General features: G+C 45.6%; 1 protein-coding gene across 2 annotated transcripts in view; it reads right to left on the bottom strand.

Moving 5' to 3' along the window:
• LSG1 (large 60S subunit nuclear export GTPase 1) overlaps window positions 1–23,817 on the bottom strand; it is a 39,296-nt gene extending 15,479 nt beyond the window's left edge. Inside the window, exons 1-14 of one of the 2 annotated variants that reach the window (XM_043492183.1) lie at window positions 23,564–23,804; window positions 22,899–23,025; window positions 19,743–19,863; window positions 17,438–17,524; window positions 16,398–16,484; window positions 12,358–12,418; window positions 11,558–11,734; window positions 10,099–10,512; window positions 9,719–9,820; window positions 8,790–8,933; window positions 8,298–8,421; window positions 6,853–6,932; window positions 6,035–6,205; window positions 2,879–3,504 (exon numbers count right to left, since the gene is read on the bottom strand). In XM_043492183.1, coding sequence (XP_043348118.1) covers window positions 3,325–3,504; window positions 6,035–6,205; window positions 6,853–6,932; window positions 8,298–8,421; window positions 8,790–8,933; window positions 9,719–9,820; window positions 10,099–10,512; window positions 11,558–11,734; window positions 12,358–12,418; window positions 16,398–16,484; window positions 17,438–17,524; window positions 19,743–19,863; window positions 22,899–23,025; window positions 23,564–23,737 — 2,049 coding nt within the window. In that variant the 5' untranslated portion in view covers window positions 23,738–23,804 and the 3' untranslated portion in view covers window positions 2,879–3,324. Of the gene's footprint in view, window positions 1–2,878; window positions 3,505–6,034; window positions 6,206–6,852; window positions 6,933–8,297; window positions 8,422–8,789; window positions 8,934–9,718; window positions 9,821–10,098; window positions 10,513–11,557; window positions 11,735–12,357; window positions 12,419–16,397; window positions 16,485–17,437; window positions 17,525–19,742; window positions 19,864–22,898; window positions 23,026–23,563 lie in introns of those variants that run through there. The other variant, XM_043492182.1, reaches the window with a different exon arrangement.
• Between the last annotated feature and the right edge of the window lie 340 nt (window positions 23,818–24,157).

The raw sequence follows: 24,157 nt of genomic DNA, 5'->3' as shown, positions 1-24,157 counted from the left end.
CTTTGAGAAATCCACTGAGATATTTCTAGATTCTCCGTGACTTTTATGGCACCGTTTATCCATAGAGCTCAAAACACTTTATGGAGAGGAGAAGTATCACCCTTGTTCTACAGAGAGGGGAACTAAGGCACAGGTAAGTTACATGATTTAGCCAAGGGCTAACTGAGGCCTGCTCTACACACACAGTTGCACCAGTTTAACTAAAAGGTGTGATTTAAAATGCCTCTTCTCATATGCAGAGATCAGAGTTCAATGTCCAGGTTTCATAGCAGGATAGCCTCTGTATCAAGGGTTAAATCAATATAGTTGTGTGTGTGTGCTTGTGTGGACACTTTATAGGGCAAGTTAAACAGAGCTTAGAAGTTTTAAACCAAGGTAGATGCACATGGGGGTTTACGCTGGTTCAATTAAACCAGTTCAAGACTGTGTGCAGACAAGCCCAGAGTCTGTGGCAGAGCTAGATACACAACATAGCTCTCCTGACTCACAACCGGTATCTTGTCCATTGGAACATCACTGTAGCATCAGCAGTGTCACAGGCTTCTGCACTTAGCAGACCTTGAAGCAATCACTTGAGAATAGAACCATTAACCCCTTTCGTTATGTCTGATTCCCAGATTCAGTTCACACTTGAGGATAGAAAGTTCAGCACCTCCGCTGCTTCTTACCGGCGAAGTCTCAACATGGCCACCCCACAGAAGAAATGCTGACAAGGAACGGAGCTCAGGTCCTTTCCAGGATGAGGGCTCCATTCCTCCAACACTCCCTGGTGAATGTGTACTTGTGCCAGTAAGGTACAGACTAGGGATCAGGAGAGCTACATTCTGTTACTGCACAACTAAATTCACGTCACCTGTCTGTGCCTCCATTTCCACAGATGTACAATGGGGCAGTGATACTTCCCTATGTAAGAGGGCAATTCCCCACACTAATGCCATCAACGTTTGCGAAGGGGTATAAGATCCTCAGGTGTAAAGTGCCATCAAATGAAGTCCAGTACCTACTTCTGGGGGAATTCTGTGCTACTGCACGTGCGCATAATTAATAAGCCCTGCAGATTCTATTTTTTTGGTGCAGAAAAAAGCTTCTGCCAAAATGTTGCTGCAGTTCTGCCTATTGCCCATCACAGGGCGCTATGGCGCAAGAACAACAGCAGCAGCTCCCAGCAGAAAATAACGTCTGCAGTTCTGCCTTTTGCCCAACAGAGGGCTCTGTGGTGGTAGAACAAAGCTGCAGCTCACAGCCAGCAAGGAAAGAGAGAGAACCTGCCTTCTTCATAGAGCTTCTCAGGCCAGGTCAGGGGTTATGAGAAGACAGCGTGGGGTGCTGGGGGCGCGTCAGATAGGGGCTCATAAAGGCTAGTGGAGAAGGACAGACTGGGGCAGGGGCTGAATGGGAGTTAAGAGGCAGACACACATGGGGGCAGGGGAAGGGAGTGTAGAGCTACATAGGGACAGGGAATGGCTGGGTGGGGGCACAGAAACATATGGGGACAGGGGAGGGGGAACAGGGAGATGTAGGGACAGGGGAGTGGATGGGTGAGGACACAGACACATGGGCCTGACTAAATGGGAAAGACTAGGGGTCAGCCAGGGTCTGCATGGGGGAAGCTCCCTAACAATCCCTTCCTGCCCCCCCCAAAACCTGTTCCATACTTTTCCCACCCATACCCAACAACCCTCCAAGTTCACACCCAGGCTCCTTCCCAGCAATTTACTTCTCTCTCCCTCAGCTCCTCTGTTACCCCTGACTCCCCCAAGCCTTTGCACTGCTTCTGAGGGGCATGGGAAATATGGTTCTGTATTGTAGTTTAAATGAATTATTACTCAAGAGTTCTGTATCAATATGCCTAGTAAGGAATCTGTTTGTCAGAAAACATCTCCTGAATCTTTTTTGTTGTCTATATTGTTAGAAACATACTTGCTAACAGGTATTTTGAAATAAAAGACTAAAAATAACTGAAATTGGTGTGATTATATTGTGTTATTCTGACAAAATGTGCAGAATTTTAAAATATTGAGTGCAGAATTTAACTTTTTGGTGCAGAATGATTACTAGAGAACATCAAGGGCAGTTATTCTACTTTATAACCTGGAAAAACAAAGCACTAGTTAACTAACCTCATAATGTTTTCCAGTCCTATTATTCCCTGCCACTGGAATGGAGAGTAACGACAGATGGATGCAGGGGACTCAGTGTGCAACCCTAGCCTGGATGGGTTGCTCTGGCCCCTGACACATACCTGTGGAGTTTGGATTTTTCTCAACTTTGGCAGTATTTGTTGAGCTTGTCCTGCTACTGAAGTCACACTGAATTCTTGAAGATTGAATATTTCTGTAACTAATATAGGCTCATTAGTTTGAATTATTTTGGGGCTCAATTCTGGTTTTACATACGATGCTTCTGTTACTGCCTATTTTATATCTACATCTGCCCAGTACCAGACCTTCGATGAGACATACAGGACATCAAATCAAATTGATTTGGGACAAATTAGGCACCAAAGATATTAGCACTCAGTCAGATGGAGATGGTTTTAAGAGATAAATGGAAAAGTGTATATAAGCGTTAACTCCAAAACCAACAGAACATCAGGGAAACAAAAGCCAGATTTCCTTCTCCACAGCATGTTCAGGCCCAGCTACATCTCCAGCTCTTTACTTTGCCAGTAAACCAACAGAAAAGTTTCCAGAGACAAAATCTACTGAATGTTGCACTGTCCAAGCAGCGAGAAGGGAGTGGCTTCAATACAGATACACCATGCCTGTTGCCAGAACTAAATAGCAAAAAAAATTCATGACTAACTTGTTGAACATTAATTTATGTTCTGCCAGAATTTACCAGAACAGATTAAAAAAAGGAGACAGATGAAAGTGTCTCAAATGTAACAAACTTTATCCAATAAGATTGAATTATTTAACTTCTTAGTCAGTTGTACAGGTTTTTGTTTAACCCTCCAGAGCTATAAAATAGGTTTGGAAGCTAAACATACTCCTAAAATGACTCCAACCACTCTAGTCAAAAGGGCTGACTTTTCAGGAGCAGTTAAAAGCCTAAATTGACCTGCTTCCAGGAGACATCAATGGGAAGTTCTTTGATGGTTAGCAGAGAGCTTTGTTTCTTTCTCCGAAGGAAGAAACACAGAAACACCGTGTGGCAGAGTCTGACCTCACACACCTGCCCCAGGCAATCTGTCGCACAGTCAGATTTTCAATGTGAAACACTGATGCTGGTTTATCCTTTCTGCTTCAGTGTGCGCACATAACATGTAGGACATGTTGCGGTCTCCAGCCTGGCAACAAGCGCATGTGGCTAATGCCTCAGCTATGCATCTAGGTGCTTAGTGATTCTGCGAACCTTCTCCTTTTTGTTTTTATTCCCATGTTTTTTCCAGGGCTTTCCTCTGACATTCTCGGAGCTGGATGCAGCCAAAGACACAGGCCCACTGCCAGGTTTATATCCCATTACAGTCTGAACTCCTTTTGTCAGAGCACGGACATTCTCCTAAAAAACAATAAATATTTGCAAACGTGTAAGCATTGAGGCATTTAATTGTAGATTAAATTACAACATATTAATTTTAACATCAGGCATAAGCCATTCCAGATGCTAGGAGGCACATCCAGAGCTGCAGAGGTTCCTCTGGCAAAATGGGAGTGGTGTCATGCAGCACAGCAGAGCCAAAGTCTGCCGGGGATTCCTGCCTAGCAGTGTAAGGGGAAGAGCCCCAGAGGGCCATAGGTCAGAATGCTGCCTAGGGGCACATTGGGATTGCAATGGTCTACTTCAGTCATTGGGTTGTAATGGCCTTTGCAGAGCAACACTGCAGCCACTCTGCTGGGATTCGTTCATGCTTCCACCCATCTGTGAAATGCCCAGCACATGGGCATCTCAGTTTGGGCCTAACTGTGAACGTCTCCTGTACTGCATTGACAACAGGGGAGTTTTGGAGTGGGGTGGGGAAAAAAAAAAAGAAATTCCATGTCTTTAGCGGGGACACAGTATTTTTTGTCTGCTTGCTTGCTTGCAGGTGGGTGCTATGGACTCTGGGGTCTGCCAGATCATTTCGTTGATCAGAAATGCTATATTTGCCAATGTAGAGCTTGCAAGATGTCAAGCAACCTGTGCTTTTGCTCCGACTTCCTCCAGAGGGACCCTGAGAGAGTCCACAACCTGCGGAACAGTTCCTGGGGGAAAGATGAGAAGTGAGTTGGTGATGTAACCTCTTCCTCCTGTTCCTCTAGCACTTCTTGTTCTGTCTCAGGCAATCTAGAGACTGATGAAGACGGAGATCTCATTTGTGTCTGTCTCTGCTCTGCAGGTGGTTTGTGAAGTACACCCCATATGCAGGCCCTGGGTCCCAAAAGGGCTAATATGGGGAATTGTTATGGGTTTGCATCCTTGGGGAGCCCATACCAGAGACCTGGTCCACTTCTGGTCTCCGGGTATCACGGACAAGAAGATGATTCTCTGTGCGGTTGGTCCTGATATGATGGAGGACTGTGTGAGGCAATGGAATACTCTTGGTCTTCCTCTCTAGAGAAGGGTGGTGAAGGAGAGTGGTGCTGTGTCTCCGAGGAAGAGGCATGAAGTGCAGACAGCTCGCTACGGAGAAGTGACAACTCTGGGATGTCAGAGACTATCAGGTCCTTTGGCTATCTAAACTCCTGTGGTACCAGAAGGAGCATCATTGGCACCAGTGGGTGTGTAGAGATTGGGGGCGTTGTCGGTGCTAAGAGTGGAGTGCATTCTCTTGAGCAGCCAGTGTAGATGGAGCAGAGGGTCACGTCAGTATTGAGAGCTTGCTCGGTGCGGAAGCATTCAAAGTTGTTTTGGTTGAGGCAAGTGGTACCAATTTTGAAATTCTTGTAGAGTCCTTCTCAGTGCTGAAGGACAGGGTTTCTGTCTGTGGTCCTGCCCGTTTGGGGTCCTTGGACCTCTCCTCAGTGCCAGTACTGGAGGTGCCTGGAAGATCACGGGAGCTAAGTCTCACCCCTGAAGACATTAGGGCTACTGACCTCACAGGGGATGCCTTTCTCTGAGGCGGCTCCTTAAAGGGTGAGCTAGTGGCCTGCTTCTTTTCATCTGGGCGGGAGAGAGTTGATTTTCTCTTGGTGGTACGTGGCGAATGAGGGTCGGCTGATGATCGTCTGCCAATGCTGACTGCCATGTAGGAGAGGTTATGACCAGCCTCAGACCCTGGCCTCAATGAGAGCTTTCCATTAGTGAAAGGTTTAACCTCAGTCCCTGGTCTTTTCTGGACTGGGCCTTTCATTTGAGGCAGTGAGTACTTCTGAGAGACATGTCCCTCCCTGAGACAGCATATGTACTGGAAGTGACTGTCACTGACAGGAATGGTCTCACGACAAGAGAGGCACCTCTTGAACCCGGGGATCTGGGCAAAACCCCGAGAAGGGAGAGCTTCCCAATTGGGAAGGGCGTAGAAAAAAAACCCTATGCTAGGCTAAAGAATAACAGGGAGAAAAGAGCAACAGATTTTTTTTTTTTTAAATCGGGGAAAGAAAAAAAAAATTAAAGGAAACGGCTAAGATATATAACGTCATAATGGAAACACTTCTGTTACTAAGGCTACAGATGTCTAAAGGGCTCTGCTGAGGATTCAATACCAGACCAACTGCCACGGTTGACTATAGAGCGCTATATAGACACCGCTCACGGCGCGAGATGGGGAAGAGTGTATGTGCACCCCAGTAGGCCCTGCTACTGATCTCTGATCCCCGGCGCAGGGTGCTACCGCATCTACAGTGGAGTACCCATAGGGAAAGTACTTAAAGAAGAACTTCCAGAGGTCCAAGACATTAAAAGTCAACATTAACAGTCCAAAGTGCTCCTTTGCCAAGGCTTTTAAAATTCTTGGATGCTAGTTATCTGAACCTGCTGATTTATAAATGTCTAACTTTAGTAGGTACTGTTTAACATCCTCCATGGTTACTTTTTTTGGTTACACACTCTAAAGGTGCTGACAAACTGCTACTAGCATAGATGTTTTTAAGGCAACTACTCCAGAACTTACCTGGTGGAAAAATGTTTTGTCCACCACATTTTCAATTTGTTCTGCGTTCTGATTCCTTTCGGACTTTTCTGCATTGCCGTGCATAGCTCTGCGTTGTGTATATCTTTTGTGCTGGTGTTGGAAGTCGTTTGGGTCAATGCCAGGAGGAGGATGGCAATACAACAGCTTACCCTGTAAAATCAATCAATCAATGGCTTTCATCCTCATGGCAAGAATCTCACAGCCAGACCCTGAAAGGGCAAGGGTGGACTCCACAAGTTAAGAGAGCAAAACTATGTCTAGTAGCTAGGAGCTGCAGACCGAGTGTCAGGACTCCTGGGCTCTTTTCCAGCTCTTCCAGGGACTCGCTCTAACTCTAATGCACAATGTTTCATATTGCCTGGCTGCCAAATGGGTACAATACAGATCTCCCAATGGTGCCATGAGGTCTAATAAGGCTTATCCAATGAGAGGGACTATGGAAGTGCAAAGGATTATTATTGTAACGGTTATGGGCACTGCGGTCATAATAAGGCCAGTGCGTGGCCCACTAACCAAAATGAGTTCTCTTTCTAACTATATGCTGTATATTTTATAGATACTCCTTCCTCTCCAGGGAGCATGAGCTGTCTAGCGTGTCTCTTTCTGCCATCACACACAAAACCACCCCTCTAACTGTCATCAGCAGAGAGAGCCCATTCTTTTCTTAGTCTCTTTTTGATTAAAAACTCAGATTATAGATTTTTGGCTAAAGAAACACTTCAGCGTATCACACTCCTTCATCCCCCAAAGGCAGAGCTGCTTGAGCAGAATAGATAACAGTGGTAGTGAGAACTTACACTGACGTAATCTTTCAACACATAACGAGCTGATCTTGGCTGGTCTGGCTGCCCATGAGCTGTCATAAATCCTCTCATATCTGGGAGAAAGGCAGCAGAAGGTTAAGATTCAGAGACATGTTATAGCAGACTCTCTGAACATCAAGGGAAGAGACCCACAGCTATGCAATAGATACTGCTGTCGCTAGTGCAGTCCTTTCTTTTGAGAAAAAGCCCATGTCCTCTCCAAATCCCAGTCTAATGCTAGGCTTGTTGGGAAGAGCGGGGAATGGGAGATGAAAGCTGTCACCAGGTTTGGGGAACGCTGTTGATTGCAAGGGGCAGCTAGAAGCATTCTAGTCAGAAGGAAATGAAGAGATTTGACAGCCCCCCAAATCCCAATCACTGTTAGGCTAGAGAAGATTAAACACACCAGAGAGTACACTCAGTCCTCAGAAGAGGGAGCTAAATCCCTGTTGCATTTAGCTCAGATTGACTCTGCTGACTGATTCGGGAGTGTTGGCATCAGGCACCAAACAGGATGAGTATCACAAATCAACTTCCATGTTCAAGATCGTTGCCAGGTACCATTCAGATATGCATGTTTTATGTAAATGCCTTCTGATTAGGGTTATTTCATCTGCAGGAAGCAAATTTGCAAAGCATAACGATATACTCCTGGGGGAATTCTGCACCACTGCCCAATGCAGAATTTGTGCTGCAGAACTGCCGGCTGCCTGTAGGGGCTGCTGGCCCAGCAGAGCTCAGCTCTCCAGCTCACAAATACAGGACACTGCCGGGGGAAAGGGGCGCTGGGAGGTTCTGGGCAGCTATGGTTCTCAGTGCAGGAAATTCCATACAAGTCCAGGACCCAACTCCAGGCTGTTTCTCCCTCTGGATCCCAGGGATCTGGTGGGGAGGGAGGGAGTGTTTGGGCTGGCGGGGTGGGGAGGATCCTGCAGCTGGGCTCTGGAGAGTAAGGGGATGCAGGTGTCTGAGACCAGAGGGGCAGAGTTCTCCCCCAAAATGTGCCCAGCTGGCACATGTGACACACCCAGACTGAGGCGCCCAACGAAAGGATAACAGAGAAACAGGAACTGGGTTGTCTTAGGGGGTTTCTTTAACTCTCTACTCCTAGGGGAATTTTTTTTGTTGTCTGTATTATTACAGACATACTTGCTAACAGGTATTTTGATTATATTGTTATTCTGACAAATAAAATATGCAAAATTTTTCAAAAAATTTTAAAATACTGTGCACATAATTTTTGAGCACAGAATTCCCCCTGGAGTAACTATAACACATTCAGAGGATTAGCCATCTACACATGGCCTCCAGCAAGGGCCTCATAGTCCAAGAAGGAAGGTTTTAGTACCTGAGACACCCACGTGTGAAACTGAATTTAACCCTATCCTTCAGTAGCGAAGTGTATTGCAGGGGGCGGGTGTTAGGGTATCATCACTCACATCCATATGCTGCTAGCAGCTCTTCAGATGTTGGTTGGCGATTTGTCTCCTCATCTTCTCTGGGTCTTATGATATTTATTCCATAGGTTGCTTCTAAAACATGTCGTGGGATATGCTGGCAAATGTGAGCTAGTGAAGGAAGCCACAGGCTGAGTTCTGTTCTGCATGCACTAGTTGCACGGGCAAAAGGTATTGTAGGTTGCTCAGGAAGACTACTTGCTTTTAAGAGTAAAGAATGACTTTGAGATTTGATGATATAGGTTGAAAAAGGAAATCCACCATGAGGATTATCTTAAAATAACACAACTCAAAAAACAAAAGCAGAAGATGACAGAAACACAGGTCTATTTCATCCCTCGGGCAACTCCATTGACTTCAATAAATACGGCCAGACAGCCTTAGTCCCTGCTAGCATACAGTATATTTCACATCTAAGTGTTACCACGTGCCAAACATGTGTAAATACATTTCCAAACCCCGACCAAAGGATATTAGAGAGATAGGTGGAACATGGTCCCTCATCTGGTCTATAGGCAAAATTCCACAGCAGATCATCTCTGCCTTTGTAGAGACGAAGGATGGCATCACCAGACCGGGACAATCGCAGAGACATAGGCCAGGCTCCACATACAGAGTCTACAAGGAAAAGAAAAGCAGAGGTCATCAAGCATCTGATGCATGTTCCAAGCGAGGAAAGGGAACGAGAGGCAAAAAAAAAAAAATCACAGTAAAGTTGGGTGTGGGTGGGGTGAAAGAAAAAAAACATTAGTGAAGGGGAAGATTCACCAAGCAGAAACTCCACAACATTACAGTGGTGGCATGGAGATGGCCAGCCGGAGCCTACACTTTGCTCAGCATGAAGGTGACATCTGAAGGAAGAACAGAAAGTCAAAAGAACCCAGCTTTGTACCAGTGACTCCCAGGGACAAAGAAGTGTGACAGCTCTGAAGGCTTTTCCTTGCAGTCTGAAAAGATTCTATCATCCCCAAGTGGGGGCAAAGCAGAACAGTCAAGGACGATACTCTTCCTGCACTTTATGCTATGGAAGGTGCTTCTTGACCTCTAGGAATCTATAGTACCACCTACTTCTGCCTGAGGACCCCTTCTTGCCATGTGCTGATGGATAGAGGATGGCCAAGTACCACATTTACAATGGAATATGGAAAATATTTCCATCAGAACAGAAGCTCTCATGTGTTACTTTCTCTAAGCTGTAGCCAACACGATGAAAACCCTTGAGAACCCCTGCCAGCGAGCATGATCAGACATTCCTAAACTGCACTGGCACAGGTCAAAATAATACATGGCATCCAGATCAGAGATTTGAGAACTCCCAGCTTCTGCCATGGGTGGAGAAAGCCATCTTGCAATCAAGTTTCCTTCAGCTGGAGGTGACTGAAATGCCAGCACCCCAATGATACCTGAAAGTGCTTTGTGTGACCTGGCGTGGCAGACACGGACACTTTCTTGTTTCCAAGGATCGTGTTGATTGTTGAGCTCTTACCAACATTAGGGTAACCCACCTGGAAGGCAGAAAGTGGATTGATAAGACAGTCATACCAGGCAAGGCATTATTAAGCTACTAATAGAGATTTGGCACAGGGGCTAGCCATCAATCTAAGCACCATTTGAAAGTTGTATTGTAGAAAGCTGCAAGGCTGCAGTGCTTAAAATGAATCCACACTTTGAATCCTTACTGATTTCACTTGCCAGTGAAGCGGGCCTTCTGGACAAACGTACATTTCACACTGCAAGGCTCTTGGACCACGTTAGTCTATTTTAAGTACAAGCTCCAACTTACCAGCCCTACTGTGACCTCTCCCTCCTTCATCTTCTTCCCAGTATGTATTGTTCTGAATATCTCCAGCAGTTCGTTTTTCTGTACCAGGTGGCTGAAGTTACTGATGTGTCTGCTCTGCAGTGGCCCTGGGCTTTGCCCTAAAGCCCTGTCAGTCCTGCTTTCCATACAGCTTGGGTTACTGGAATTTACTTCTTCCTCACCATCATCATGTTCAGAACAGGTCTGCCAGGCATCGTCCTCCTCTTCACAGTCCTCATATTCATCACTGTCGTCGGCATCACTGCCCAGGACTCTGCTTTCAGGATGCAGAGTGTTACCCCTGAGTGCGCTTTCTGCACTGCTCTGCAGGGCACTGTGCTCCTCCTCACTGGACCCGCCATCTTCAGAGTCACTTGCCTCCTCAGGTTCTAGTCCCTGGGTAAAGAATGAGAGTTTCATGGATGGAATAGAGAGAGGGCGGAACGTAACCAGCAGCAGTGCTGTGGGGAAATAATTATTGTACTGTATAAATCTATTCAGACAGATAGAATTCTCACCCCCCTTATCTATTTTACAGAATTACTGCAGACTGGCAATAACCCATGCAACACTCCTGTGTCAGCTGCGGTCTGAGGGTTTGGAGCTCAGTAGATGTCTTCCTCTAGTGGCTTCGCATCTTTGCTCAGTACTTATTTCATGTGTCTTGAAAGAGGACTGCAAGAGCTGCGCTAAGTGAACTGAAGGGGATATTCTGCCATTTCACAACAGCTTTCAGTGCACGTCTCTATCTGCCACTGAAATGCTATTTTGTAACTGCGCAGATCTTCCCAAACTTTTCTTATTGCATACCCCCTTCCAGACCTACCAACTGCCCGCAGACCCCCCCTTCTCATTGCGGATACGTGGGGTGTTCTTAAAGCTACCCTTCTCAAGCCATCTGTCCATATTGCACTGTTACATACAGACATACGTACAGTGCGACATACAACCCAAAACCCCTAAGTTCTGAGCTGAGTTAGACTGAACAGTTGCTGGGCAACTGAACCCGCACTGTACGGTGATTGGAGGGGAGGACTCTGTACATCAGCATCTCTGTGCATCTGTGTTCTCATTGTACATCTTGAAGTAAATTAACTACCGTATTTTTATATAACAAATTCCCACAGAGTTTTAAAGCTTCATCTGAGCAGCCTACTATGAAAATGAAATAAATAAAATAATTCATAAATAAAAGCCACCATTACCCAATTTCTCCCACATTTCCCCCCCCCCCCCGAGATGTCTCATGTACCACAGTTTGGGAACCCCTGCTCTAGAGTGAAGCATAGCAGTTACCCCTCCCTAAGGAAGAGGGTATTTCCCCTCTTTCTCTGGAGTTCAGTTACACTACTGCAAGCATGACTGCAAGAAAAACATACGTCTCAGTCTTCACAATTCACCAGACACACACAACCACACATGAACAAGTGACCTAAGCTACCTTAAGTTCAGCACTCAGCCGCATGCCTTCTGCCAAGGCTGACCAGAACACAACTTTAACACCTTCTCTCCCAAAGAACTGCGCCCAAGCCGCACGCTGCTCTTTGCTCAGCAAATCCGCCTTGTTTAGCAGAATGATGTTCTTTTTGTCGCTGCTCATTTCCTTCACGTAACATTCCTGGAGAACATAAAAGCACTAGACAGGATTCTGATTTGGAAACTGCTGCAGTCCAACATCAAAAGTAAAGTAAAATTAGGCCTGCTTCAGTGTATCCTTCGGTAGGCTCACCAACAATTCTACCATTAGGGCCTGATTTACAAAGGGTTCTGCACACAGCTGCATATCTGATTTGCAAATGCATTTACTGGGACTGCTTGCACAAAGTTGATATTTGCAGCACAAAGGACCAGACACAGCTGGCATTTACATACACAACATACCCCAGATTCTCATGCAGGTGTGGCACAGAAAGGCTCCAGATCTTGGAGTACTGAGTCCCAAAGCTGACAGTATTTATCAAGTTTGCCATTTTGTTACTGCAGGACATTTTATTCCAGAGGCTTCATTAAATGGCTGCTGTTTCTGGGGTAATTCCCAATATTTCTTTTAAATGTTTAGGATAACAGTAATCCACTGTTTTTTGATTCTGCACTGCTTTTGAGAGGAGTATATAATATACAAACACACCTTATATGCTGCATAATCCATATGATTATATTGTATATAAAATTATATACAGTCAAAGTGAGCACTGAGACAAGGACAGTAGTTTAGAAGGACATTTGCTTCACTTAACTTACCAGATCTTGGCATCTAAACAGGAGAGGATTTCTGGCATCTACTATCTGAACCACAATGTCACTGCAAAATAAAAGGCCAATAAGCACCTTTTGCTGCATTATCACAAAGGAAACCATGGAGCACAGCACATGATTGTTATTGTTTCTTTTCAGGAAAATTTAAGAGATGGAATTTCACCTATCAATCATGTTTACTAGTTCCACTAAACACTTTCACTGAACTGGCCCATGACAGGCCGACTCATTTCACGGAGGTGCTATTAGACAGTATCTCAACTGCTCCCAGATTTTGGTGGCTAGTTCTCCTGTAATGCAGTTAGCTATTTAGAATGAGAGAGCAGTTTCACCCCTCTTGGGCGCGTCACACTGATTAACCTATCCCTTGGAAATATTCCCCAGTCAAATACCAGACTTTCCCTTACAGCCAATTTATAATGTCCCAAAAGTCACCCTCCCTAATTTGTACCAAATTGAAGTGCTTTTCACACAGCTCACACCCTCTAACTGCAATATAATTGCTGGGGAAAGGGAAGTGGGGAGAGTTTTCAACACATCTAGACATCCAGGGACAGTGTTTGGGATCAGCTTTGTATTCAGTACAGAAACTGCATGAGGTGTTACTGGAGAAAGATATATGGAGTCACTTCCAGAGGGACATAGTGTGATTTAGCTGGGACTCTCATTAGTGTAATTCTTGCCAATATCCTAATAATTCCCCTTAGACCGCAGGTCTGCTAGCACAGACTGCTACCTGTTCTCTGGAAAAAGCTCGATGACTGCCAAGCAGCGCATGAGGAGAAGGGAAAGCCCAAGGAGATAAATCATGCAGGATAAGCTCATCTGATCCCAAGAGTCGAACCTGCTCAGGACTCCAACTGAAACAGTTCCTTCACACACACAGTCCTTGCCAGTGTGCCCTTGGGAAAAACTCCTTCCCAAATAGAGCAGTTTACCACAAGGAATACGAGTCAGACTCATCACTGTTCAATGTGAATACCATTTATGTCAGAGATACCACTGGTGTCCAATTCTCCGTCCACTTCTCCTCCCCCCACTTGATACCCAATAGTGTAGATTCAGCTAAAACTTCTAGGAGCAGATAATTCCAAATATTGGTTGCTAGTGTGATGATATGGGGGATCTGCCTCTGCAATTTATGCATTCTGGTTGATATTAGGAAGTTGTTACTATGAAACTGCTGAATCCTGGAATGCCTATATTCCAAGGCCAGAAGGGACCATTGTGCTCATCTACTCTGAGCTCCTGTATAGCACAGGGCAGAAAAATTCTCCAAAACAATTCCTAGAGCAGATCTTTTCGAAAAACATCCCATCCTGATTTTAAAATTGTCAGTGATGAGGAATCCAGCACAACCCTTGGTAAATGGTTCCAATGGTTAATTACCTTCACTGTTAAAAATTTACACCTTATTTATAGTCTGAATTTGTCTAGCTTCAAAGTCCAGCCACTGGATCACATTGTACCTTTCTTGCTAGACTGAAGAGCCCATTATTAAATATTTGTTCCCTATGTAGATACTTATACACTGTAATCAAGTCATCACTTAACCTTCTCTTTGTTAGACTACATAGATTGAGCTCTTAGAGTCTATCACTAGGAGGTATGTTTTCTAATCCTTTTAATTGTTCTCATAGTTCTTCTCTGAACCCCCTCCAATTTATTAACATTCTTCTTGAATTGTGGTCACCAGAATTGGACCCAGAATTCCAGCAACAGTTGCACCAGTGCCAAATAGAGATAAAATAACTTTTCCATTTCTACTCAAGGTTCCCCTGTTGATGCATCCCAGGATCACATGAGCTCTTTTGGCCACAGCATCGCATTGGGAGCTCATGGTCAGATGATTATCCACCCGACTCCCAAACCATTAGTGCCCAGGAAACGTGCCAGAGGCAAGGGAGCAACCGGTGCTTCAGCCTGCTGAGAGCCAGGGAAGCTTAAAGCACACAGAGGATTTGGTGTCTGGAGCCCATCACCGCACTCTGGTGAGCTAGCAGAAGAGGGAGCCCGACCAGATATGTGACAGCAGGATCACCTCAGAGATGGAGGGAGAGTCCGTACATATGTTTTAGTATTGAGATTAGACTGCTTGGCGGGGAATTTTATGACTAGATATAGTTACAAAATGATGTAGCGAGAGTCCATTAAACATCACCCAGAGAAAAAACTAACTATTACCAGCTATGTCTGAAGGGAGTGAAAGCCAGACACGAGGAATCATATCATGCGTCGGATGGGATAGAAATAATAAAAGCTGAATATCATCCTGATAGCAATGTATTAGGATTGTGTATAGTAAGGAGAAGGAAATGGTAGATGTCCAATTGCCTGAGACTTTTGGAACTATACAGAACCAAACACTTATAGAAAATGCCCAGTAGTGAGCAAGCCTATATTGCCAGGGAGATGGACTGGAGGTTGTAATACAGGGGTTCTCAAACTGGGGGTTGGGACCCCTCAGGGGGTCGCAAGCTGTCAACCTCCACCCCAAACCCCACTTTGCCTCCAGCATTTATAATGGTGTTAAATATATAAAAATGTGTTTTTAATTTATAAGGTGGGGGGGGGGGGTCGCACTCAGAGACTTGCTATGTGAAACGGGTCACCAGTAAAAAAAAGTTTGAGAGCCACTGGTGTAATAGGTCTCTTCCATTTTCAGGTTCTGTGATTAGACCACAAACATGAGCTCCAAGGAGAACACACAGATCTGTGCAGACCAGCACCACTGTCTAAGCATGTGTAAGGTGTCTGGATACCAGACATAAGGGCGCATACAAAGGAGGACGTTTCTGACCGCATGGGCACTCACCAACCAAAGCCCGCCTGTGACATCGAGACAGTAACAAATAGGCTCTTTATGAAACAAGCAGATCACTGTGACCTTGCTGCTGAAGTATTTTTCAATTTCAGAAAAATCAGTAGAGATACAATCTCAAAGTTAATTACTAATGAAATTAAATGCCTAAACTAGATTAAACTGGCAGATGGCTTTGCTCTTCTGTTTCAGCTAAGCAGAGCAAACAGAAAGATTATTTCTGTGGTATGCCAGGTTGTTGTTAATGCCCCCAATAATCTTCTTCTGAATGGCAAGAGGCCCTAGACTAGGAGCCCACTCTCCACCTCGCCTTGGCTTTCAAATGCTCCACTATTCCAGGATACACAATTTCCCTACCACCCCAGTGCCATGGAATGACTAAGTGGGTGGGATGGGGTGATGGCTAAAGCAGATACAAGATTTTGAATGGACAGCCTAGAAGGCAAGTCCATCAGTGAATCCACAAAAGAGGGCTGCAGGTGTTGCTGATGTCAGTGGGACTACTTGTGCTGCAAGCGAAGCACGTGCACATGTGTCTGCAGCATCAGGGCCTAGAATTGAGGGGGGGAAGAGGAGGGGAGGGGTTTAAATTACTTTCAGTAACATAAAATGTTTGTCACTTCAAAACAAAATTAATGAAGTGTTCACAATGAAAAGTTACTTAGTCCTTCAGTATGTTCACAATCACTTCGTTAATTTTTTTTAAATACACACAGGACAAAATATTAAAAATAGGAACCTAAAGTTATATTACTAAGTCCATATTTAGGCATTTAAGGTGGGGTTTTCAAATGCATTTAAGTGACTTAGAAGTACAAGTCACTGACTTCAGACTGCAAACTATGATTATTTCAGTTTTCTTGACTTGTGGAAATTCAATATATTGAAAGGTGGAGTTGGTTCCAAACACAGCACGGGCTATCTGCTTATCAATCATATGTTTCAGTTTGTGCTGTTCTCACAGTGAGGATGCTAATGAAGCCCTGGATAGGTTTTCAGCATAGATGAGCATTTTAGTCTGAAGTTTCATAGTTACAAAATGTCCACATTAGCCACTCAAGATTATGACGTAGGAGTAAAGTACTAGCAATGTGTGAACAAAAAACATCTGATTTAAATTAAAAACAAAAAAAAGCCAACAATCTCTCTCTCTCTCTAAGTCATGATTTTTATCATCCGTGACACAGAAACTGATAAATGTTACCTTCTTTCGATGACTCTCCAGAGCTGGCGCCAAAAGTCTAAATTCCGTTCAAATGGGGTCAAAATCAGTTTCTGTTCTTCCTCTAGCCTAGAGAGAAACGGAGAGGATACTCCATATGCAGATCATGTTAGACAGCAAACATAGCACCAAGTCTGCTTGGAATTATACCACACTCGCCTCTCACAGAGCAATCTACAAAAGGCAGGGACCCAAACTTTAAGGTGCCCCTCCTGTGAGGTCTGTAAATAGATCTCAGCTCCTGAAGAAAACCAACCTTAGAGCCATTAGTACACAGATGATGTGATGGCAACTGGTCACAGCAAAGAAAAACCAACTCCATCAGCAAACAAATTGGGAAAATTCAGAGCTAGGGTATCAGAACAGATCAAAGAAATTACCCCCCGTGCCACCCAGTATCTACACAGCTAGTTGGCATGTGGAAAAAATGCACTTGGGCCCATTTCTGGCAGCTTACTCTCTGGGCCAGTAGCGCTCGGCTCCCATGGGGGGTGGGCACCTCACATTTCTCTTGAGCAGCATTATCCTGTAGAAACTGGAAGTAGCATTGGCATTCGCTGGAGACACATGCTTATCCCACCTCCTCTAAAGGGGCGTGGGTATGACATTGTGCTTTGGCTCAGAGCAGAGTCTGAGGGGATTATAAATTAACCTCCATTGTTTTGGAGAAAAGGAGAAACCTGCAATAGGTAAACGTGATTTACAAGTTTACTTGCTCCTGCCTCAGCACAGAGGGCTGGAGTTAATGACTTTTCAAGGTCTCATCAAGCCCCACATTGCTTTGATTCTATGACATATGGTCCAAACTCTTAACCTCATAATAACCAGGGTACTTTTCAGAAACTTGCCACAAGGATGGACCAGGATCACAGTGGTGACAGACCACCAAGGGTTTTTTCCTGTATTTACCAGGAGCAAAAGACATGATCCCTGTGTCCTTAGGGCTCTAACAAAGATATAGAAAACCCATCCCTCCCCTAATGCAATTGATTAGTTGCGTTAAGCCCAAGTAGGACACTCACCGAACAAGCTGTCTTCTCCACTCCAGAAAGCTCTCTCTCTCTGCTTGCTTTAACTTCTCAGCACTGGTTCTCCTATCCCAGTATGGTCTAGAATGATCAGATATTGAAAGAAACATGTAACAGTGTTTTAGAATGTTTTCTCGGTTATATTTGTCCAATAAAAGTAAGATCAAAAAGAACACTTGCTCTGGACGGTTCAGAGGCATTTTATTGGTTGTTGTTCTTATGTACAGGTATCATATTTCTTTGTTCTCTTTATATATAATTCAAAAAGTGATGAGAGCATTAAACAGAAAAATGCATTCCATGATCCATTATAATCTCTCACTCAAAAGGCCGGTTTCCTCAACTGTATTGCATAGGATATTTAAGAATGTGGGATTAGTCTCTCACGCTAGATCTTTTTGAGTTTAAGAGTCCCTTCTATCTGGCTGATCTCAAATAGTGTGGCTGAGACTAACAGTCCTCTTTAAAGAATTGACTTTTAAAAATAAATCAGTACCTGCATCTTTCTCAGTGTTAAAACTCTTACATTCCATTCAGTTATCTTAAATGTTAATTCCTATGATTCTCAATTCTGCAACTGGTTCAGCTTCTGAAGGCAATCAACTCATGCCGCATGCAAGGAAGAGCTACAATCTGAAGCTGTTGCATAGGGATCCTGTTCTTGGGAAGGTCTTGTACAGCAGCATTGTAAATGAGCTAAAGAGTCAATTTTAAACCAACAAGAATACAAGAAACAAATCTATTCATATTGTAATAGTCCTATTTGTGTTTCAAGTAAACTGCATTTATCATTTTTAAAAGCTTTTTTTGTCTCCACACATAACAATGCACTTTGTGACTACACACTATGGCCTTAGACCAGAGCATTCAGGAGGAGGGCTATTACCCTTGAATTACAAAACCCAACTATTTTATCATGCAACTATAATAAAAAGACTAAATTAACAAGTTAAATAACAATTAAGTACACAGCATATATATTTGAGCACCATGAAGTGGCTCAAAAATAGAATATTACACAAGACCAAGAATTTATTTGGCTGTTTTGTAAGTCAACCTGGTAGCTTAACTTTTTTTTTAAAAATTTGAAGTAGTATTACAGTAGTAATGAAATGACAGAACAGGACTCGTGTCCTACTGAAATCACATCAACAGAATACTATGTGAATGAAATCTAAATCATTCCTCTATAAATATAGCTTTGAAGTCAACAGTTTTTCTGAAGAGGGAATAATCCCCTTTTACCCAGATTCACATGGTCACGAACAGCAAAAATACAAAAAACCAACCAACCAAAAATAGTTTGAAATGTTCTCACTTTCAAATAATAATACCACCACCACCACCTAGCTCTTATATAGCCATTTTCATCAGTAGATCCCAAAGAGCTTTACAAAGGTGGTCAGTACCAATATCCCCATTTTACAAATGGGGAAACTGAGGCACAGAGTGATGAAGTGACTTGGCTGAGATCGCCCAGTAGCTGAGTTGGGAACAGAACCCAGGTCTCCTAAGTCCTAGTCCAGTGCTCTACCCACTAGAGCACATTGCATACCCTAGTATGTGCAAAACATGCTGGCTGCTGGACCGCTTTGTTTTCACCAGGTACATCTACACTGGAAGTGTAATGTCCAGCTCGGGGAGACATACCCACGTTCTCTTTGATTGAGCTAGCATGCTAAAACCAGCATTGTAGTCTGGCTGCACCATGGCGGGATGGCTAGCTACCCCAAAATCAGAGCTAGCATTTCCAATGGGATTGTACTCGGGCAGTTAGGCCATCCCACCACCCGTTTTTTTAGCATGCTGGCTCAATCAAAGGTAGCACGGGAATATCTACCCAAGTTGGCAGTTACACCTCCAGTGCAGCTGTATCCTGTAAAAAACAACCCAGTTACACCTTCCAGCTCCAGTGTGGACACTCCCAAAGCAGTGTACTTTGAGTTGTCTGGTGCCTCACCTTATTTAAAAAAGCACACTAACTGCTCTGCTGCTGGGCCCCTGTGCTCCAGCACTGACCCTGGTATGTTACACTGAGAGTGCACTGCTGCCCAGCTGCCATCATGAGGTGCCTGGTACCCCTCACAGCACCAGTGGCAGGTTTTCTGTGATGTAACGGGTACGTTCAGATCAAAAATTCAAGCAACAGGACAACATTTCAGTGAAGTGCAAATGTTAGAATAAATGTGGTGAATAATAATGGCTGAACTGTAAATGCCCACAAAAGGAAACGTACACTTGAAATGCCAATAGACTCAACTGAGGAGACACTGCGGTATTGCCCCGAGCTGGATCTTACCTTCTTGGTATACACAAAAACTGTCTGTTTTCCTCATGGAGTTTCTCAATATTTTTGGTCTCTTCTGCTGTCAGCAGGCCAGTCCTTGCCGCAGCAGGAACAAACTTGATATTTAGTTTCTCTGTTTATAAAGGAAAAATCCCTGCCATTAACATTCAAACTCAGCAAGGGCAGATGTTAGGATCTGGGCTGCAACAAAAGAACGCCCAAGTGAAGTTGGTGGGATTACACACCAAGCTGGCAGGAAACCTTTCCAGTGAAAACCATTGATCTTCATACCATTCAACTGTTGCTGGTCTCACTTGAAACCAATAATTATATGCAAATTCTGACTGTGAATTTGTGCAAACACAGTGTATGCTGCTTCAGTCTACAGATGCTGCATCAGTTGTTGACCATTACAATAAACACAGTTTGAGTCCTTTGGGCAGATTTTAACACGATTGTCAATGTTTGGGAAAGGTGTTAGATTAATAGTACCTGGAGACTGAAGTCCTTTAACAACAGAGCAAAAAGCAGCTCTGTAAGCTTTCCACCCACTCCTCCGCTAGTACGCTTCAACCTTCACCTAGAGGGACAAAAGGACTAGTCCCCATTCAATCATTGGCGTCTTTGCAGATAATGCAAAGTAATGTTCCGTGTGTGGTGTGTATTTGTGAGATGTGCATCTGGTTCCATTAGGAGATGGATTGATACCATGACACATTCCACATAAGGCCTCCTCTACACACAAACTTGCACTGAAATAGCCAAGTTGGGTTTAAATTCACATTTTCCATTGTTTTGGTACAAGTCAGTGGGTGGGCATGCTTAATATGGAATAACAGTGCCCTATTTTAATTTAGCTTAATTCAAGCTTTTTCCAACTGATATTAAAATCAAATAGGACACTTATTTCAAAGTATGCATGCCCAGCCCCAGACTTGCACCAAAATAACGAAAGGTATGATTATAAAACCAGCGTTGCTATTTCAGAGCAAATCTGTGTGGACCAGCCCTGAAATACAAGTTGGCAATACCTTTCAGTGACTACTCTTCATAGATTTTGAGGCCAGAAGGCCCCCACTGGGTTGAAATTCAATGGGACAAATGCAAAGTACTACACTTAGGAAGGAACGATCAATTGTACAAATACAAAATGGGAAATGACTGACAAAGAAGCAGCACTGCAGAAAAGGGTCTGGGGGTTACAGCAGATCATACACTAAATGAGTCAACAGTGTAATACTGATGCAACAAAAAAAGGAAACATCATTCAGGATGTATTAGTAGGAGTGTTACAAGCAAGACATGAGAAATAATTCTTCCGCTCTACTCAGTGCTAGTAAGGCCTCAGCTGGAGAAATGTGTCCAGTTCTGGGCACCTCACTTAGGGAAAGATGTGGACAAACTGGAAGCAAGCAACAAAAACGATTAAAGGCCTAGAAAACGTGGCCTACACAGAAAGATTGAAAAAAAAAAAAAAATGAGTTTGTTTAGTCTGGAGAAAAGACGACTGAGGGAGACAGGATAACAGTCTTCAAGTACGTAAAATATTGTTATAAAGAGGAGAACAATAAATTGTTCTCCTTAACCACTGAGCACAGGACAAGAAGCAATGGGCTTGAATTGCAGCAAGGTAGACTTAGGTTAGACATTAGGGAAAAAACCTTCCTATCAGGATAGTTATACAATGGAACAAATTACCTAAGGAGGATGTGGAATCTCCATTGTTGGAAATTTTTAAGAACATGTAGACAAACCCCAAGAATGGATGATCTAGTTATTACCTAGTTCTGCTTCAGTGCAGGGAACTGACTAGATGACCTATCAAGATCCCGTCCAGTTCTACATTTCTGTGATTAGATCATCCAGTCTGACATCCAACCTAGCAAAGGCCAGAGAATTTAATGAAGTTACTCCCAATGTCCCCAATAAATTGTGTTTAGCTAAGAATACCTTCCAGAAAGGCATCCAGTCTTGATTTGAAGATATCAAGAGATGGAGAATCCACCACTTCCTTTGTTAGTTTGTTCCAATGGGCAATCATCCCCACTCATTAAAATTTGAATCTTATTTCTAATTTGAATTTGTCTGGCTTTAACTTCCAGCCACTGCTTCTTGTTCTGCCTTTCTCTACTGTGACAAGAGACCACAGGGTCTCACCAAACTTAGTGCTTCCCTGTCTGGAGATGGTGGGCCTGGGGTAAATCAGGCCCACTAAAGGCAAGATTTGCCTTCCCCCTTCTGTGCTCCTTTGGTTGTCTTTTTAGGGTAGACCTGAGGGTCAGCCTAAGGCTTGACCCTCCACCAAACTAAAAGGAAGCAGTCTCAAAACACAATACCAAGGGGGTACCTTTTGCTGCCGCCTTGCTGGGGCAAGGTGCCGTTCTGTTGCTCACCAGGGGGTGACAGTGAATGCATCCGATGAAGTGAGCTGCAGCTCAGGAAAGCTTATGCTCAAATAAATTAGTTAGTCTCTAAGGTGCCACAAGTCCTCCTTTTCTTTTTGCGAATACAGACTCACACGGCTGTTACTCTGAAACCTTTCCCCTAGCAGGCACTCAGGTTTGGTGGTTTCCCCCATGGGAAGGGGCACTGCCTCCCACTCTGAAGCAGCTTATTCCCCTGCTGCCACTAGGGGTCATCCAATGAAATTAATAGGCAACAGGTTTTCTTTAAAACGAAGAAAAGGAAGTATTTCTTCACACAGCGCACAGTCAGACTGTGGAACTCTTTGCCAGAGGATGTTGTGAAGGCCAAGACTATAACAGGGTTCAAGAAAGAACTAGATAAGTTCTTGGAGGACAGGTCCATCAATGTCTATCAGACAGGATGGGCAGGGGTGGTGTCCCTAGCCTGTTTGCCAGAGGCTGGGAATGGGCAACGGGGATGGATCACTTGATGATTCCCTGTTCTGTTCATTCCCTCTGGGGCACCTGGCACTGGCCACTGTCAGAAGACAGGAGACTGGGCTGGATGGACCATTGGTCTGGCCCAGTCTGGCCGTTCTTATGTTTTTATGTAATCCTACAGCAGCGTACGCAAAAACGTAGGGAAAGTCTCAAAAACCGCAGGCTCCAGCTTTTAACATGCCTAACGCCTATGAATAAACAACGTATTTTACATTTCAAATCATCATATCAGGATGAGTTTCTAGCATGGCCAAAAACTTACCAGCCGCAAACTCGGTTCCTGCGAGCTCAGCTGTGGCAAGGAATTCCTCAAGCGAGCTTTGCTCTGTCACCGACTGAAGACTGAGGCGGCCCCAGTCATCCCCGTCATTTAACTCACTCGTATGTAACTGCAAGGAAACGCAGGTGTGTGGTGAGGCTGCTCTGTAAGCACCAAGTCAGACGCCATTTAACGCAGCCCCAAGGGGCACGTTGAGGCCGGGCCTGGGGAATTCCGGGCGTTGGCCTGGCAGGTTCTTGCCAAGGACCCGGACAGCGAGTCTCCCGCTGTTCACGGCACTGCCCGGCTGCGGTGCCACTAGGAGAGACCAACGCTCCGAGCTAGTCTGGGCACCCGGGGGGGGAGGGGGAGCTCCCCGGCGGAGGGGTGGCGGACGGGCACCCGGGGGAGCTCCCGGCGGAGGTGGGGGGGCGGACGGGCACCCGGGGGAGCTCCCCGGCGGAGGGGGGGGGCGGACGGGCACCCGGGGGAGCTCCCCGGCGGAGGGGGGGCGGACGGGCACCCGGGGGGGGGGGGGGAGCTCCCCGGCGGAGGGGGGGGCGGACGGGGCACCCGTGGGGGGAGGGGGAACACGGAAGGGGGCGGGGAGAGAGTCCGCGGAGCCTAGCCTGGGCCAGGCCCCGCAGCGCCCCGCGAGCGGCCTATACCCAGGAGCCGGGCTGCCTGCTGCCCCGCCGGGCCTGGCTCCGCTCCTTCATGAGGGCCCGGCCGAGCCCCGGGCTTTTCTTCTTCCCCATGCCGCCTACTCCGCGCTCCCAAACGCTTTTCTCCTGGGCTGGTCTCCCCCGGCACCCGTCCCTGCCCGGAAGTGCTCGCTGCATGAACCGGAAGCCTTAGGTGGGGAGACCCGGCGTCGGGAGCGGGCATCCGGGGCACCCTTGTCTCCTTCCTCTGGCCCGCGGACACGAGACCGGGCTCCCGCAGCCGTAGCAGGGCCCCGCCATTGACCGGAGAGACCGGGCCGGGCGCCGCGTAGGAACGGCTCCGGCCGGCTGCGCCTGCGACACGCTGTCCGGTGGAAACGCGTCCCCAGGCCAAGCGTTCCGGGCGGCCGCTGGGCCACGGGGACGCTCCATCAGCACCTCCGCGCCCGCCGCCACGCCCCAGCCTGGCTCCCTGCCCTTCTCTGCCTGCCCCCACAGCGGCCCCTCCCCCCCGAGCGACCCCCTCCCCCCGTGGGACCCCCGCCCTCCTCTCCCTCCCCGAGCGACCCCCTCCCCCCGTGCGACCCCCTCCTCTCC

This window comes from Dermochelys coriacea, chromosome 9 (assembly GCF_009764565.3).
Source record: "Dermochelys coriacea isolate rDerCor1 chromosome 9, rDerCor1.pri.v4, whole genome shotgun sequence".
NCBI classification, from domain to species: domain Eukaryota; kingdom Metazoa; phylum Chordata; order Testudines; family Dermochelyidae; genus Dermochelys; species Dermochelys coriacea.
This window is presented reverse-complemented; position numbering and strand designations above follow the sequence as displayed.